A 17,116-nucleotide genomic window follows, 5' to 3' on the forward strand; every position below is an offset into this window, starting at 1 on the left:
ATGATCAGAGGGGAGTACACCTTCCCTGATGTGCACAACCCAGTGGAACAGCTCAAATCCCAGAAGCAGCAGCAACAAGCAAAGCCAGAGAGAAATGCATTAACCCTATATGGACTTCACTCCAAGGAGAGAGACTAGGACATGAAGGTCAGTTTGTCCAGCAAGGAGATAACTACAGCTGCAAGGCTGATAAATGATAGCAGTAGCAGGACCAGTCGACAATGACTGATGCAGACCAGTTGATGCGTGTAGCCTGGTAGGAGCTAGCAGCACTGTTGGAGGCTGGTAGCCTGGTGAAGACTAACTGCAGCAGAACTGAAGACTGGCAGCCTGGTAGACGCACGCGGCTGCAAAGCTGAAGGCTGGAAGCCTAGTGGAAACTAGCTGGCTGATACAGAGCTGGAGGCTGTTAGTCTGGTGAAGGCCAGCGACTAGAGCTGGAGGCTGGTGGTCTAATGTAGGTCGACTGCTGCAGAGCTGGGGCTGGATACCTGGTGTAAGCTGATAAATGCAGACCTGAAGGAGACTAGTAGCTTATGGAGGCTGGCTGATACAGAGCTAGAAGCTGATAGTCTGGTGAAACCAGTTACTGCAGAACTGAAGGCTGGTAGCCTGGTGGAAACCGACTGCTGCAGGGCTACACAAAAATCAGGATGATCAGAAAGCATCCTATATTATATATATATATATATATATATATATATATATATATATATATATATATATATATATATGTGTGTTCTAGGTATATACTGCTGTATCATGCACACAACTATTGTAAATCAGTCTTCCTTTTTCAACTAAGCATGCTAAATAAATAAAAGTCAATTGTTTTCAGATTTTTCTTACAAACGCGTATTAAATAGACATGACAAAAAAATTTTTTTTGTCCATGTCAATTGTTGACATCCTGCTGTTCTAGTGTTAAGGATTGGCTCAACAGCTTCAAAATGTTTAGTGTCCTGGGACAGACTCCAAAAAGCCTCTTCACTCCCCTGTAAAAGCAGACATGCTGAAATAAAGTGCTTTTCTTCACTTTAAATCAGTGTTGAGTTTCTCTGGACACTGCTTTATTGAAACGTGCACTAGTGTTACTTTATTACTGTAGCAGCCAGATGTCTGTCATGTTATATTACACGAGTCATGCAATTACCCTGTCATACTGATTTTGACTGCAGAGTTCGTCTTGGGTCAGAGTCCACTCCGAGAAAAGACAATCTTCAAAATAAGATTAACGACTTCCTCTCCAACATTTTTGATGTAAGTCTTGAAGTTTGGCATAAACATTCCATGATGTCTAACATAAGTGTTTATGAATGTTTGTCTGAGTTGAGACTGTTCAGACTGTTGTACTATTAGTTTCTCCAGTATGATGATGAGACCTCTGCAATGTGTGAGGATCAGGAATGATTGAATGTATCTAGGGGTGGGGCCACAGTGGCTCAGTGACTGAATGTATCTAGGGGTGGGGCTACAGTGGATCAGTGATTGAATGTATCTAGGGGTGGGGCTACAGTGGATCAGTGATTGAATGTATCTAGGGGTGGGGCTACAGTGGATCAGTGATTGAATGTATCTAGGGGTGGGGCCACAGTGGCTCAGTGATTGAATGTATGTAGGGGTGGGGCCACAGTGGATCAGTGATTGAATGTATCTAGGGGTGGGGCCGAAGTGGATCAGTGATTGAATGTATCTAGGGGTGGGGCCACAGTGGATCAGTGATTGAATGTATCTAGGGGTGGGGCCACAGTGGATCAGTGATTGAATGTATCTAGGGGTGGGGCCACAGTGGCTCAGTGACTGAATATATCTAGGGGTGGGGCCACAGTGGTTCAGTAATTGAATGTATCTAGGGGTGGGGCCACAGTGGATCAGGGATTGAATGTATCTAGGGGTGGGGCCACAGTGGATCAGTGATTGAATGTATCTAGGGGTGGGGCCACAGTGGATCAGTGATTGAATGTATCTAGGGGTGGGGCCACAGTGGATCAGTGATTGAATGTATCTAGGGGTGGGGCCACAGTGGATCAGTGATTGGTGGCATAAATGCATAATTCCTGTCTCTCACCATTCCCAAACACCACATTACCCACATTGATTAAAAAAGTTCTGAATGGTTCTGTGACACTGTAGGTGAGGAATGGGATATCAAGTTGGTATAGTGCACACACAAAACATTTATTATAAAACCATACAACCAGAACAATATGAAGAGGGTGCAGGTTCAACTAGTAAATGATTAGCACAAGGGTGTGATTACAAACAAGGAATGACCTTACTAATAAGAGGGGTTAGAAACAAGTTACAAGTGAACATAATCATGTGGGTGTGACAAGACAGAACAGTGTACACACACACAAACAAACACATGGTGATCTGTCATAGTGACAACAGTAACAAAAGCATGTGGTGGGCCATTATTTTATTTTATTCACTGATGGCATAAAGGGTGTAGGAGTCAAGTATTCTAAAACTGATACTGAAAAGGCAATTTTGGATAATTGTAATGTTTCAAGTAGGCTATTTCAGGGAAAAACATTAATCATCATTACCCCATCACAACCCCATCCAGTCTGTTTAGTTGAGGCCCTTCTCCACCAACTCCATCCAGTCTGGTTGTGTGATTCCAGCACTTCTCCACTTTCTTCACTGCCCTGTCCCTGCTGCTGTTTCAGTTTTTCTCCATTCACATTCATTACTCCATCTCTGCATTTGGGTCCATCTATGATGTACTACATGATGTACTACACTCCTAAAGTGTCCACCAGGTGGTGAAGTCTGTCTATATATGATGTACTACATGATGTACTACACTCCTAGAGTGTCCACCAGGTGGTGAAGTCTGTCTATATATGATGTACTACATAATGTACTACACTCCTAAAGTGTCCACCAGGTGGTGAAGTCTGTCTATATATGATGTACTACATGATGTACTACACTCCTAAAGTGTCCACCAGGTGGTGAAGTCTGTCTATATATGATGTACTACATGATGTACTACACTCCTAAAGTGTCCACCAGGTGGTGAAGTCTGTCTATATATGATGTACTACATGATGTACTACACTCCTAAAGTGTCCACCAGGTGGTGCAGTATGTCTATATATGATGTACTACATGATGTACTACACTCCTAGAGTGTCCACCAGGTGGTGAAGTCTGTCTATATATGATGTACTACATGATGTACTACACTCCTAAAGTGTCTATCAGGTGGTGAAGTCTGTCTATATATGATGTACTACATGATGTACTACACTCCTAGAGTGTCCACCAGGTGGTGAAGTCTGTCTATATATGATGTACTACATGATGTACTACACTCCTAGAGTGTCCACCAGGTGGTGAAGTCTGTCTATATATGATGTACTACATGATGTACTACACTCCTAGAGTGTCCACCAGGTGGTGAAGTCTGTCTATATATGATGTACTACATGATGTACTACACTCCTAGAGTGTCCACCAGGTGGTGCAGTCTGTCTATATATGATGTACTACATGATGTACTACACTCCTAAAGTGTCCACCAGGTGGTGAAGTCTGTCTATATATGATGTACTACATGATGTACTACACTCCTAAAGTGTCCACCAGGTGGTGCAGTATGTCTATATATGATGTACTACATGATGTACTACACTCCTAAAGTGTCCACCAGGTGGTGAAGTCTGTCTATATATGATGTACTACATGATGTACTACACTCCCAAAGTGTCCACCAGGTGGTGAAGTCTGTCTATATATGATGTACTACATGATGTACTACACTCCTAGAGTGTCCACCAGGTGGTGAAGTCTGTCTATATATGATGTACTACATGAGGTACTACACTCCTAAAGTGTCCACCAGGTGGTGAAGTTTGTCTATATATGATGTACTACATGATGTACTACACTCCTAAAGTGTCCACCAGGTGGTGAAGTCTGTCTATATATGATGTACTACATGATGTACTACACTCCTAAAGTGTCCACCAGGTGGTGAAGTCTGTCTATATATGATGTACTACATGATGTACTACACTCCTAAAGTGTCCACCAGGTGGTGAAGTCTGTCTATATATGATGTACTTCATGATGTACTACACTCCTAGAGTGTCCACCAGGTGGTGCAGTCTGTCTATATATGATGTACTTCATGATGTACTACACTCCTAGAGTGTCCACCAGGTGGTGCAGTCTGTCTATATATGATGTACTACATGATGTACTATGCTCCTAAAGTGTCCACCAGGTGGTGAAGTCTGTGGGGGTGATTCACCCCTGATATGCTGAGAGACCTGCTGCCCTGTTACATGAAGTTAAAAAGAAATAGGTTTATTTTATCTCACATTTGTCTCTGCTGTGCTGGACTAAATTTCTACATCAAAAACATTTTTAGTCTTCTTGACTTGACTTCCTTCACTGTCAATTTTTAAAACAAGTCTTAAAACCACTTTTATTCATTGGCTTTTAACACAGCATGAGACTTTGTATGTTTTTAGTTTTTACTGTTTTAGTTTTATTCTTTGATTTGTTCTATTGATTCCTTTTTCCGCTTTAGTTAATATTGTTTTATCATTTTTTGTTATTATTTGTTTTATGTCTAATGTTCTATTTTAAAGTGCTCTATAAATAAAGTTGAGTTGAGTACATCTAGTGGTGATCTACGCAAGTACTGTATAATCTGGACAAATCTATACTTGAAAGTATAGTTCTACACTTTACATTTTCTTGCTATTTTTGTGCTACTTTTTAGTAAGATAATTTCCTATTTATCTAAGATAATATACTGATTTTATATATAAACAGAAATGCCTTCAGCATAATTAATTATTTCTATTGTAAAATTTTAAATAATTTGTTTCTCTTTTTATTGTTTATCTTAAAGGATCTTGAGAAAAAAATAATTGTGTTCATAAAGCATGAGCTGGAAATGTTTAAGAAGTTTCTGAAAAAAGCAAACACAAGATTTTATGGGGATATGAAGGAGGAGATGTGGAGTTTGAGAGATGGAGTTCTTAACATGACCCTGTACTTCCTGAAGACAATGGACCACGAAGACCTCGCTGATGCATTGCAAAGTAAGAGATAGACAGAAATACATTACCCACAATACATCTGACCTATTTATATATGTAACATGCACACATTACCCTCCATACATATTACCTACATATATACTGTATGTAACAGGCATATATTATGTACAATACATAATATAAGGTATATAATTTCACAGATGTAGCATTTACTTGTTTTAATTAGGTGAACTGATTGGAATTCAGCAGCGTGTACTAAAATCAAAACTCAGTAAAAAATACAACCATGTGTGTGAAGGAATTGCACAACAAGGGGAATCCAACACTCTAAATAAGATCTACACAGACCTGTACATCACAGAGGGTGTAACTCTTCAACTCACCAAAGAACATGAGGTGAGACAGATTGAAAAGAAAAAAACCTGTGTAAGTGACACCACTCAAATGCAGCAAGAGAAGCCAATTGACTGCAAGAAAATGTTTGACGTGTTATCTGAACAAGACAGACCCATCAGAACTGTGCTGACCCAGGGGGTGGCTGGCATTGGGAAATCCATCTGTGTGCAGAAGTTTGTTCTGGACTGGGCTGAAGGTAGAGAATATCAGGACATCACATTCATATTTCCACTTCCTTTCCGAGAACTGAACTTGAAGAAGGAAAAATACAGTTTAATGGACATCATCTGTCATTACTTTCCTGAGACCAAAGGACTGAGATTCACAGATAAGCACAAAGTCATGTTCATCTTTGATGGCCTGGATGAATGTCGACTTCCTCTGGCGTTCCAAGAAAATGAGACTTGGACTAGTGTGTCAATGCCAACCACACTGGACATTGTACTCACAAACCTGATCAAAGGGAATCTGCTTCCCTCTGCTCTCATCTGGATCACCACCAGACCTGCAGCTGCTGCTAAGATCCCTGCTGAGTTTATCGACCGTGTGACGGAGGTACGCGGCTTCAATGATGAGCAGAAGGTGGAATACTTCAGAAAGAGGATCAGTGATGAGAATCTGGCCAACAAAATCATTGATCACATTAAAGGATCAAGAAGCCTCTTCATCATGTGTCATATCCCCGTGTTCTGCTGGATTTCAGCCACTGTGCTTCAGAGAATTCTGGAAGGAGCAGAGAGTGAAGATACACCAAAGACACTGACAGATATGTACACTTACTTCCTGATCTTTCAGACCATACAGGGGAACATTAAGTACACAAGAAAGAATGCGTCAGACATACCCTGGGACAAAGAGGGAATTGTGTCCCTGGGAAAGCTAGCCTTTCAACACTTGGAAAAAAACAACCTGATCTTCTACTCAGTAGATCTTGATGAATGTGGGATCGATCCCAGTAAAATATCAGTGTACTCAGGACTGTGCACTCAGGAGACTGGAAGATTTCAAGACACTGTTTACAGCTTTGTCCATCTGAGCATTCAGGAGTTCATCGCTGCTGTATTTGCATTTGTGCGTCTCATTAATGACAACATCAATGTTTTTGCTGAACATTCCACATCACAGAGGAGTGAAAATGAGACAGAGATGATTCATCTGCTCCAGGCTGCAGTGGACAAGGCTTTGGAGAGTGAGACTGGACACCTGGACCTTTTCCTCCGCTTCCTTCTGGGTCTCTCACTGGAGTCCAATCAGGAGCTCATACGAGGTCTCCTGAAAAACACAGGAAGTGGCTGTGTTTGCCAAAAGGGCATAATTGAATACATTAAATTGAAGTTTGGACAAAATCCATCTCCAGAAAGATCAATCAACCTGTTCTACTGTCTGAATGAGCTGAATGATGATTCTCTGGTGAAACAGATCCAGAGTCAGCTGAGCTCAGGACGTCTCTCTGAAGCTGAACTCTCACCTGCACAGTGGTCAGCTCTGGTCTTTGTGCTGCTGACATCTGAAGAGGATCTGGATGAGTTTGACTTACGGAAGTTTATCAGATCTGACGAGTGTCTTTGGAGACTGATGCCAGTAGTAGAGCCTGCTAAAAGAGTTCTGTAAGTAAAGCCGTCTTCTCTATCCAGTTCAGTAATAATGATCTCCAGTGGCAGAAGTTATAATAATTATTAAAAAAATGAATACATTTTAAATTTATTCTTAAAAACATACTGTACAAACCAGTTTACAAAAACAGAGCATACAGTGGAATAAATAAAGTTATTTCGCCAATTGTGATTTACACCCCAATCAGATTTTGTCTTCCGCATTTACCCATCTGTGCAGAGAGAACACACACACACACACACACACACACACACACACACACACACACACACACACACACAAGTTACCACTAGGGAGCTGTGGTACCTGCAGTATATTGATGAAGTAAAAGAGGTTTTAACACTAGGAGTGCCGCGCCTCATTTACATACTTATACCTAGAAGCGCGGAGGGCCGGTTATCTGACCGCTTTCACCACCTCCTACTAGCGCCGTGTTGTTTTCACCTACTTAAAGCACGCCTCGGGCGGTCAAAAGACCGCTGAGTCTTTACACAGGGGAGCTGGTACTGACACATAATTAACGCTAGATGGCGTTTTGCACAAAAGTAAGAATGAGCCGCCCAAACAAAATATTCGTAATGGTGACATTTGCACGTAACGTCAATATGTTAACAAATTAATGTTACTAAATAACCTTTTAGAATCAGTGCCTTGTGACCTTGTTCTCAGTAGCTTCTCCATTGCCAGTTTTGTTTAGTTTCATATTGCATTTCCTGGTTTGTGCGAAAACGTAAATGCAAAATATAGTTTCAGTTTTGTTTCTTGGTTAGTGTAATAGTTTGCTTATTTGTCTGTGTGTTATTCTGTTGGCATATATGTCACTAGATTATCATGTTCGTTCGCCACACCACTAACCCACTGGCCCGCACCCCCACTGTGAAGCGTTCACGTCTTTTGTCTTGCTAATGCTACAGACTGCGCTGAAGCTTCAACCCCACATCCACAGAAAGCTTGTTTGATACTCAGAGTAGCAAAGTGAAGCCCGTAGACCGAGCTAAAGCAAGTTTATTTGTATACTCAATGTTACGCCATTTCAAGTTTTAATGTCTAAAAGTTTGTTAGTGAATTGCAGGCTATGGTGGACATAACAAATCTACAAATAAATGTCTATAATGTTTTGTGTTAGCCAAAGAACAAAAAGCACAAATAGGCAAAATTAATTACAAAAATATTATAAAAGGTAGGCTATATACATTTGCGTAACAAAACACAAAATTATTAAAATGATACTTTTGATGGCTTCACAAATATAGTTGCGCAAGGAGCTTCAGGTAAAACTCGCTTTTGTGCCACTGCCCTAGCTGCTTTCGCCATTTTCTACTGTGCACACAGCTCCTTTACCAACTCGAGAATAAACCTTCGCCTGCTCAGGTTAACGTTCATGCACTGTTTGAACAATATATGTGCATTTATTGCAGCCAGGTCTAGAAGGTTGTAGAACACCGCGACAGGCCAACGACAGGTGCCTCCCTTCACCGAATACAGTCGTGCCATTTGATCCATAACATCAACGCCACATTTAGTTGTTGTAATAGGAATCAGTTTCAGGCAGTTTCTTTGCGCCATTATCAGTTGAAACTGTCTGATGCATTGAGCTCAGGATGCATACATTTTTTTTAGGTTTTGCCTGGTAAATCGTTAGAGTTATTTTTTCAGCCCGCAACACCTTGGTGGAAAATCTTTCAGACTGTGCCTGTGTACATGGGGGCATCTCACGTCTGATTTTATTCATCGTACCAACAATAGTGGTTTTGTTCGCCAAAAGGGTGTTTGCAAGTGCCAATGAAGTGAAGAAATTGTCAGTCGTTACATTTCTTCCTTAACCCGTGAAAGGCTCCATCAAACGCAACACAATATTTTCAGACAACCGTTGACCAGCCGGCCTGCTTTCATCTTTTCCTAGATAGGGAATGGCGTTTAACACTAGAAGTCCCAGAGAAGGGTCTTTCAACACTTCTACTATCGGAACCCAGAGAAGGGTCGAGAGAACTGAAGGATTTTAGCTAACACCCTATTATCAGCTGTAAGCAGGCACTTTTGTTCTGTAAATAAGGCCATTACTGGCGCACCACAGGAGGGGGCATGCTTCAGCTCACAACTAATTGTTGTTTTTCATTGAGTTTAGCCATTTAGTTTCTAGTTAGTTCTATTCAGTTTATTGTATTTTATCATATAAAGGTTATATATATTGTATTTAGTTTAGTTTTATCTGAGCAACAAAGCACAAACAATACATTATTTTTTTATATTTTAAATAGAAAATTAGAAATTTTATAGCCAGGTACATGTGAGTAATGACCAGAAGCATTTGTGTCTAAGTCAGGAGGACTGAAATTTCAGCATGAGAAACATACAAAAGAACAACTGTTATGTTTCCATGCTTTTTTATGTTCCATGCTTTTTATTATTGCCATAAAATTATACAAAAAATACAAGGAATAAAACAATTCCACACATATTTACAATAGGCTTCAGTGCAGGGCTGTGTGTGTGTTTGTTTGTGTGTGTGTGTGTGTGTGTGTGTGTGTGTGTGTGTGTGTGTGTGTGTGTGTGTGTGTGTGTGTGAGAGTGGCATGTCCTTCTTGTGTGACTAGCACTTCAGCAGTCTGTCAGAACATGCCTGGCACTGCCAGGGTATCTCCCTGGTACATTTGCCACACGTGTATCTGTAGCAGTCGACACATCTCACATTTGCACAATTGTTCATGAGTGTTCTCATCAGAGCATTCACATACAACTATCTACCCAGTCTGCCAGTCCCTCATTTGGGGAGAAAGCTACAGTATTGTGGCTATTCCCACTTTAGTGACCCCATTTTGTTTCTCTTTCACTCAGACAATAAAATATTCCAATACAGTGAGGACATGCACCTAAGATGAAAATTTCAGACCCCTCCATGATTAAAAATTGTCCAAATTGTCTAAAGTGGGGAATAGCCACAATAGTGTAGCTTTCTCCCCAAATGAGGGAGTGGCAGACTGAATGGATAATTGTATGTGAGTGCTCTGTTGAGAACATTTCAACTTTATTGTATATATTTCTAAACTTACATCATGTCCTCTGTAGCTGCTGCTCTCAGCCAGGCCCTCTGACTGCCTCTCTCACCTTATGCATGTCCCCTGCACAACAATGCAGCTGGGGGATGGGCAGACACACTCAGGACCAGCTTACAGACTTTTGCATGACCTTTTTTGAGGTGGATCAACACAATTAATTTGGTAATTTTTTTCAAAAATTGTTATTTTGAACCCACTTATCTTTTTTAGAAGAAAAACATTACTAACATTACTACATTTCTACCTGAGCCTGCCAAAAGCCAGTGCTGAGGTATTTTGGATCATGAGGCCATGAGGCCATCCTTTGTCATGCAGCCATTTCTAGGTAGACGGGGGGATGGGTGATAGTGTGAGCTATGTTGATCCATTGACTCAGATGGAGAAGAAAAGACCCTTTCAGAGAAATCTGAACTTTAGCTATTTTGACCAATAATCATGTCACCTTTTGCAGTGAGAAAAAAATCCAAAATTAGTACAAAGGAGGCAGACTTGAGATGTTTTAGAATTATAGTTCAAATAATGTCTGTGTCAGTTTTATAATAAAGAGAAAGATGACTGTAGCCACCTACATGTGGATGAAAATTCATGTCACCACACATTTCACTTACTCTGTTGACTGAGAAGCAAGGATAGCAAAGGTATAGCAAAGGTTTCCAGTACACAGCAGGCTTTGGACATGATCCTGGAGGGGCCGTGGGCGGGTGGGGTTCCTTGGTCTTTCTCTGCCTGCCTCTGGCCTCTGGGGCCTTGCTAATAAGTACATTCTGTACATTTATCCTATGTAGCACTTACATAAACACACACACTCACACACACATACATCAGTCATTTGTGCTGTATGTCTTACTTTCTGCTCTTCATTTAGTAGCAGCAGTTGGTGAAACATTTGAGCTGTTTTTTCTGCTCTTCTGTCTTTTCCCTTTTTACTTTCTCTCCCCCTCTTTTTTCTCCTGTCCTGTATGGTTCACCTAACCCCAATTGTTTTTATCACTATTGTACTGTATTATACAGATTTGTTTTCTTTTGATCCTTGCATGAATGATATCTCTTTTGGTAAGATTTCCTAAATTTCCTATTTTTGTTTGCTGGTTATGGCTGTATTTGGAAGAGACACACTGCAAAATCCTGATCTTGATAAGTTAAAATTGCTCAATAATATTATTCTATTTCAAGTAGCTGAGGGTTTTTTGTATACATTTATGTAAAAACATTTTTACCTATTAGCAGTTTTTCAAAAGACAAAACTACTTAAAATAAGGTTAAAAATATCAGAGCCATTTTGACTAATGAATATGCCACCTATATGCCATTATAATTCAAATATTATGTTTGTGTCAATTTCACATTATTTCAACCTTTCACAAATCAAATCTCAAACATATGGTTCTGTAGATGAGGAGACTTCTTGCAAGAGATCTTGCACAGTCTCATATGGCAGCCAAGGAGGTGCAAGCTTTCAGCAGCAACCACCCATACCTGACACACGCCTCATTTACATAACACTGGAGGCAAGTTCAGCTCTTCTCCCCCCTGCTGATTCCTCAGGCAATGGGCACTTTTGCAAATGAATGGATGTTAATTGGAGCCACCAGAGGTGTCAGTTTGGACTAAGGTTCTTTGGACCCTCTTTAGGGACTTCAGGGGGGTGGTTGAAATTTCAGGGACTTCTAGTGTTAACATATATTTTGTTTCAACATCAGCGGCCACCCAGAACTTAATCCCAAATTTATCGGGTGTATTGGCCATGTACTGAGTGAAACGACAGTGAGCTTTAGTTGGGAACAGTTGCTCATCAACAGTTATGTTCTCAAACTGTGTTGCTGTTCAAACGCCCAAGCAGAGTTTTCACTCAAACTGTGTAGCCGCGTCCCGACGAATTTATAGTTCGCCTCATGAATGCTATTGTGAATAAAGTGTTCATAACTGCACCGCCCATGCCATCATCTCAGTTTTACATTGCTCGCAAAGGTATGCATTTACATACGTAACTTGCATTCTACTTAATTATTTTGTAATGCCAGTGTGGCAAAAGCAGCCATACATAATGTATGTATCTAACAGCTAGCCCTGGCGAAGAGAGATTATACCCGAGAGATCATTTCTTTGAGATATTGACTTGGTTACCATTCGCAGAATTCAACTGCAAACTACTAAAGCATTTATTAGGCAAAGCAAGATTCACTCACGGTTTGAAAACCGTTGATGTAAACTTATATATAGTATATATTAAATAATATTAATAAATAAAGTATATATATCTTTAGATATACTAAATATTAAATGACATACGAATCTTTGCGGCACCCGTTGGCCTAAAAGAGAATCACAGTCTTGAAGTGTAGGCGACGAGACAATTTTACAGAGATACGAGCGAAATCGATTTAAACTAGCCTGTGCAGGGTTTCTTTTAACAATGTAAAAATACTAGTTTATTAAAAGGACAATTCTGGGAAAAGTCATGAAAGGAGGGTTCTGAAATTGGATCCAGTGCAAAGATATTATTTTATTTTGTGCTGCTGTGGTCAAGTAACCGGTGCTCCGCGCTTCTAGGTATAATTAGGTCGAACAGAGGCGGCACTTCTAGTAGACGTCACAGCGGTCAAATGACCGGAGCTTTAGCGCTTCTAGTGTTAAAGGAATATTTAAAAGTGAAAAAAAAATTGTTTTGTTAGGTAGATAGTAGGGGTGTACGATATGGACTAGAATTGCGATGTGCGATAACATTGTTGGATATCCCGATATCGATGTGAAACACGATAAATTAAGATTAAAATACAGAAATGTAGTGTCTCTCTGAACAGCAGCACGTTAATTTGTTTTGTTTTTTACTGTGTAATGAATCCAGAATAATTCAGAATATTTTGCAGGTTTATTGAACAATAGATGAAATATACCCGAAATGATTCAAAATAATTTGCTTTTTTATCACATTATTTAATGATTGTTTATTTTCAAAACGCCCAATCTTAACATCTTCACGTTCTCACGCGTCACATTCTTTGCAGTGGCCGAAACGATATGTGGTAGTATAAAGAAACACTACTCAAAAACAGGGGAAGAAACATTTACCTGACCAATTTTAATGTTGCTTTGTGTTTCAGGTTTGAAAAGTGCTGTAATTTAGGCTAAAGTACTTGAAAATGTTTGAAATTGTAACTACTTCATTTCACAACAAATATCTGTCTGACTGAACAGATCTCTTGTATTACGTTAACAAATACAAGCCTCTTGTAATTCCAGGACGAAACATTAGACGTTAAAATTGGGCGTTTTGAAAATAAACCACCATTAAATAATGTGATTAAAAGCAAATTATTTCGAATCATTTCGAGTATATTTATAAATATTTAACTTAATTAAGTTTAACATGCTGGGAAATATTGAAATGGACCTTGAAAGTGACGTTCAAGTGCTTTAATTCCACCTTTTAAAGGTGTATGAACCCTGCAAACATGACTTTGTTCATTGCGCTGAGGCGCGGCGCACGCTGAGTTACAAAATTCGAGAGGTGCACGTCCTGGCGAATCGACACCGCGCGAGGCCCTCGCGCATGGGCGGAGCTACTGCGATTATGTCATTTTCGCCGCGTGGACCCTCGTGCCGCGACGCGTCAAGTATAAACCAGGCTTTAAGATTGGGCTTTTTGAAAATAAACAACCATTAAATAATGTGATTAAAAAAGCGAATTATTTCGAATCATTTCAAGTATATGTATAAATTTTTAACTTAATTGAAATGGACCTTGAAAGTGACGTACAAGTGCTTGAATTCCACATTGTTAAGGTGTATGAACCAGAGTGAACCCTGCAAACATGCCTTTGTTCATTGCGCTGAGCTCGAGGCCCTCGCGCACGGGCCGAGCCACCGCGATTTTCTGGATAAGGGCGTCATTTTCGCCGCGCAGACCATCGCTCTGCTCGCGACACGTGTTATACCAGGCTTAAAATCGCGTGTCTGATGAGCGTGTTTACCTCACTCTGCCTCTTGCGTACTTACGTCACGTGATCATAGTCTGCAGTGCGAAGAGCTCCCTCTATTGCTGGACGTGGATAATGCATGCAGGTGATGCAATTTCAGTTTGCTGTTATTCATGGCGGTATCGTGGCTCTTTCGATGTGTTTATCGTGAAACCTCATATCGCGATAACGATAAAAATACGATTAATCGCGCAGCCCTAGTAGATAGTACAGCTCTGAATATGGTAGAAATACATTCATGGCATTGCTACTTAATTAATGGCCATGTACAACAGCAAAAGTTAACTTTCCTCTTAAAAAGTGTTGAAGCACTCAAGTCATCTTTGAGTGAATTCTAGACGTTGGGGCCATGAGCTAACCCTATCCCATTGAGCTAACCCTAACATTCTGAGCTAATTCTAACCCTCTGAGCTCTTTAGTCGGGTGGTGTGCACCAGCAGCATGTTTTCAGCAGCTGAACTGATGGACCTTGAATTCAAAGTCAACTTTATTGTCATTCAAACTTTTCACAATTGCACAACTGAACGAAATTGCGTTTCTCCAAACTCCACTGTTAAAGCACCAGAACCCAGAGCGGCCGCTGCAACTAGTGCGCCGCCGTTTACGCAAAGTGGGAGAGAAATATGCACTTAGTAATTCGCTCTGCATAAGAGCGTCTGCTACATGCTGTAAATGTAAGTGTGCAAGAAGATATTAAATTTGTTCCAACAGAAGCATATAAATAAAAAATTAAATAAGAAGAAGCATCTAAACAAGAATGAATGCTGGACACAAAATTTAGTCTTGGGGAACATCACAGGATGGTACATGGTTTTAATAGCTATTATGTAAATGTTTCAATTACAGAGTTTTTTGTGAAATCTTGTGGAACAGTATAACAGGTCTAAAACATTATGTAACTCTTCTGACATCACATTTAGGCTCTGTGAGTGTAACCTGACGGAGAGAAGCTGTTCAACTCTTCTCCCAGTTCTTACCTCAGAATCCTCCAAGCTGATTGACCTGGACATGAGCAACAACTCCCTAAAGGACTCAGGAGTGGAGCAGCTATCTGGAGGACTGAAGAGTCCAAACTGTAAACTAGAGAAACTGAAGTGAGTTTCCCTCTCCCATCATGTGGATCTCACCTATAACTATATGTTGGTGTTGGATATCAATATTTGAATGGTCATGGAAATTTGAACCGTAATGGTGAGCAAGAACAGTCAACAGCAGTTGGGTATGGTATCAAAGTAAAATACAAAGTTTATTAAAGAGATAGAAAAATAGAAAGATGGATTGATCCAGAAATCTCCTTTACACACACTTAAGAGCGTCTGCAAGAGACCGCTGCCCCTCACCCCCCCTCCCCCCACAGACCATAATTTTATACTATTCTGCTACATAATTACATCATATTTCCGTGACATGAGTTAAGCATGAGGCTTACATGAGGTGAAGCTCTAACCCCTCCTCGGGTCCTCGGGCCGAGGTGTCCTTGTTTCTCTGGTTCACCAGGCATCAGACATGTCAGATATACTACCATTCTGACATCTGAAGCCCTTATTCACAGGCCCGAGACCTTCAGGACTGTCTGTCTTCAACTTACAAGGAGTGCTCACACATAGACAATTTTACCACTAAAGATATACCTTAATAAAGTGATTTCCTTTCCACTTATTACTAATAGTGGTCAATACATATGAATACTGATGAATATGATTACAGAAAGACCAAATATAAATTTTGCGCTGACACTATTTCTTAGTGCAACTCTTAAAACTGCAACATGAATAACTGAGTTTCATTTACATTATATTTTTGGTATTTAGCAGATACTTTTCTCCAGAGCAACTTACAAAAGTGCTTAGTCATCTAATAATAGAATGTATCCTAAATGCTATAGTAGGATAGAGTTCAACATACTGTAGAACTAGAATACTGCTGAAATGCAGGAATTAATGCTGATACCCAGAAAAAGTTCAAAATAAGTGTAAGCTATATATCAAAATGATAAGTTCAATAACAAACAATAAACAGTATGTGCTAAACAGTATGTGCTAGAGCTTCAGTTACTTAACAGTATTATGATAATTCATAGGGAATTTAAATACAAATGTTTAGTGTGGGTTTAAAAACACATAATATTGAAGTGGGTAAGAAGGGGCAGATACAAAGGCAGCCAACACAGCCATGGCACACGGGGAAATGAGAGGCACAATGCTACTGTACCTAGTGGGCTAACCTCTAACCCCTAACCTCTAACCCTACTCCTAACACCAGTCTAACCTTACTATAACACTAACTAAACCCTAACCTCAAATCTAACCCTAACCCCAACCCTAAGCCTATGGCTGCATGGGGCACATTGTGACATCGATAACCCAGTTTGTGTTTGAAGACTGAAGGGACTCTGTTGTCCAGACAGTCTGATCCATGCATCTGCTTCATAAAAGGACTAAAAGTACAATTCTTTCAGGAATGATAAAATTTTGTTTTCTCTGTAGACTTTCAGGTTGCAGTATAACAGAGGAAGGATATGAAGCTCTGTCTTCAGCTCTGAAATCAAACCCCTCATCACACCTAACAGATCTGAATCTGAGAGGAAACGACCCTGGAGACTCAGGAGTGAAGAAACTCACTGAGATACTAGAGGATCCAAACTGTAAACTGGAGAAACTGAGGTAATCTATTTTCAGGGGGAAAATGTATGATGTTAATATCAGGTATGTATGTTGTTGTGAGAAAATAATTTAACTTCAATTTCAATTTGCAGTTAACTCTGTGATGTACAATGCCCTACTCAGATGACTCATATCTTTGGGATGTCTGTGTTACTGTCCCCTCAGACTGTTGAGTCCTGCTGCAGAGGAAGCCTGTACTTCTCTGACTGAAGCTCTAGGATCAAACCCCTTACTGCTGAGAGAGATGGACCTGAGTGGGAAAATACAGGGAGACTCAGGAGTGAAGCAGCTCTCTGATCTACTGGAGGATCCACACTGCAGACCAAAGAAACTTATGTGTGTACTTTTTTCTTCTAAATATTATTATAGCATGACATTGTCTT

At 40.2% G+C, this 17,116-nt stretch overlaps 2 protein-coding genes across 2 annotated transcripts in view; both read left to right on the plus strand.

The window, feature by feature from the left end:
* Nucleotides 1-16,737, plus strand: part of LOC143474465 (uncharacterized) — a 125,137-nt gene extending 108,400 nt beyond the window's left edge. Inside the window, exons 29-33 of the mRNA XM_076971931.1 lie at nucleotides 1,179-1,260; nucleotides 4,877-5,069; nucleotides 5,254-7,030; nucleotides 14,991-15,164; nucleotides 16,557-16,737. Of these exons, the coding sequence (XP_076828046.1) occupies nucleotides 1,179-1,260; nucleotides 4,877-5,069; nucleotides 5,254-7,030; nucleotides 14,991-15,164; nucleotides 16,557-16,737 (2,407 nt within the window). The remainder of the gene's footprint in view (nucleotides 1-1,178; nucleotides 1,261-4,876; nucleotides 5,070-5,253; nucleotides 7,031-14,990; nucleotides 15,165-16,556) is intronic.
* Nucleotides 16,738-16,755: 18 nt separating this feature from the next.
* Nucleotides 16,756-17,116, plus strand: part of LOC143475438 (uncharacterized) — a 104,679-nt gene continuing 104,318 nt past the window's right edge. The window contains exons 1-2 of the mRNA XM_076973295.1: nucleotides 16,756-16,775; nucleotides 16,899-17,069. Of these exons, the coding sequence (XP_076829410.1) occupies nucleotides 16,756-16,775; nucleotides 16,899-17,069 (191 nt within the window). The remainder of the gene's footprint in view (nucleotides 16,776-16,898; nucleotides 17,070-17,116) is intronic.

The sequence above is a fragment of the Brachyhypopomus gauderio genome, chromosome 14 (genome assembly GCF_052324685.1).
Source record: "Brachyhypopomus gauderio isolate BG-103 chromosome 14, BGAUD_0.2, whole genome shotgun sequence".
Taxonomy (NCBI): Eukaryota; Metazoa; Chordata; class Actinopteri; order Gymnotiformes; family Hypopomidae; genus Brachyhypopomus; species Brachyhypopomus gauderio.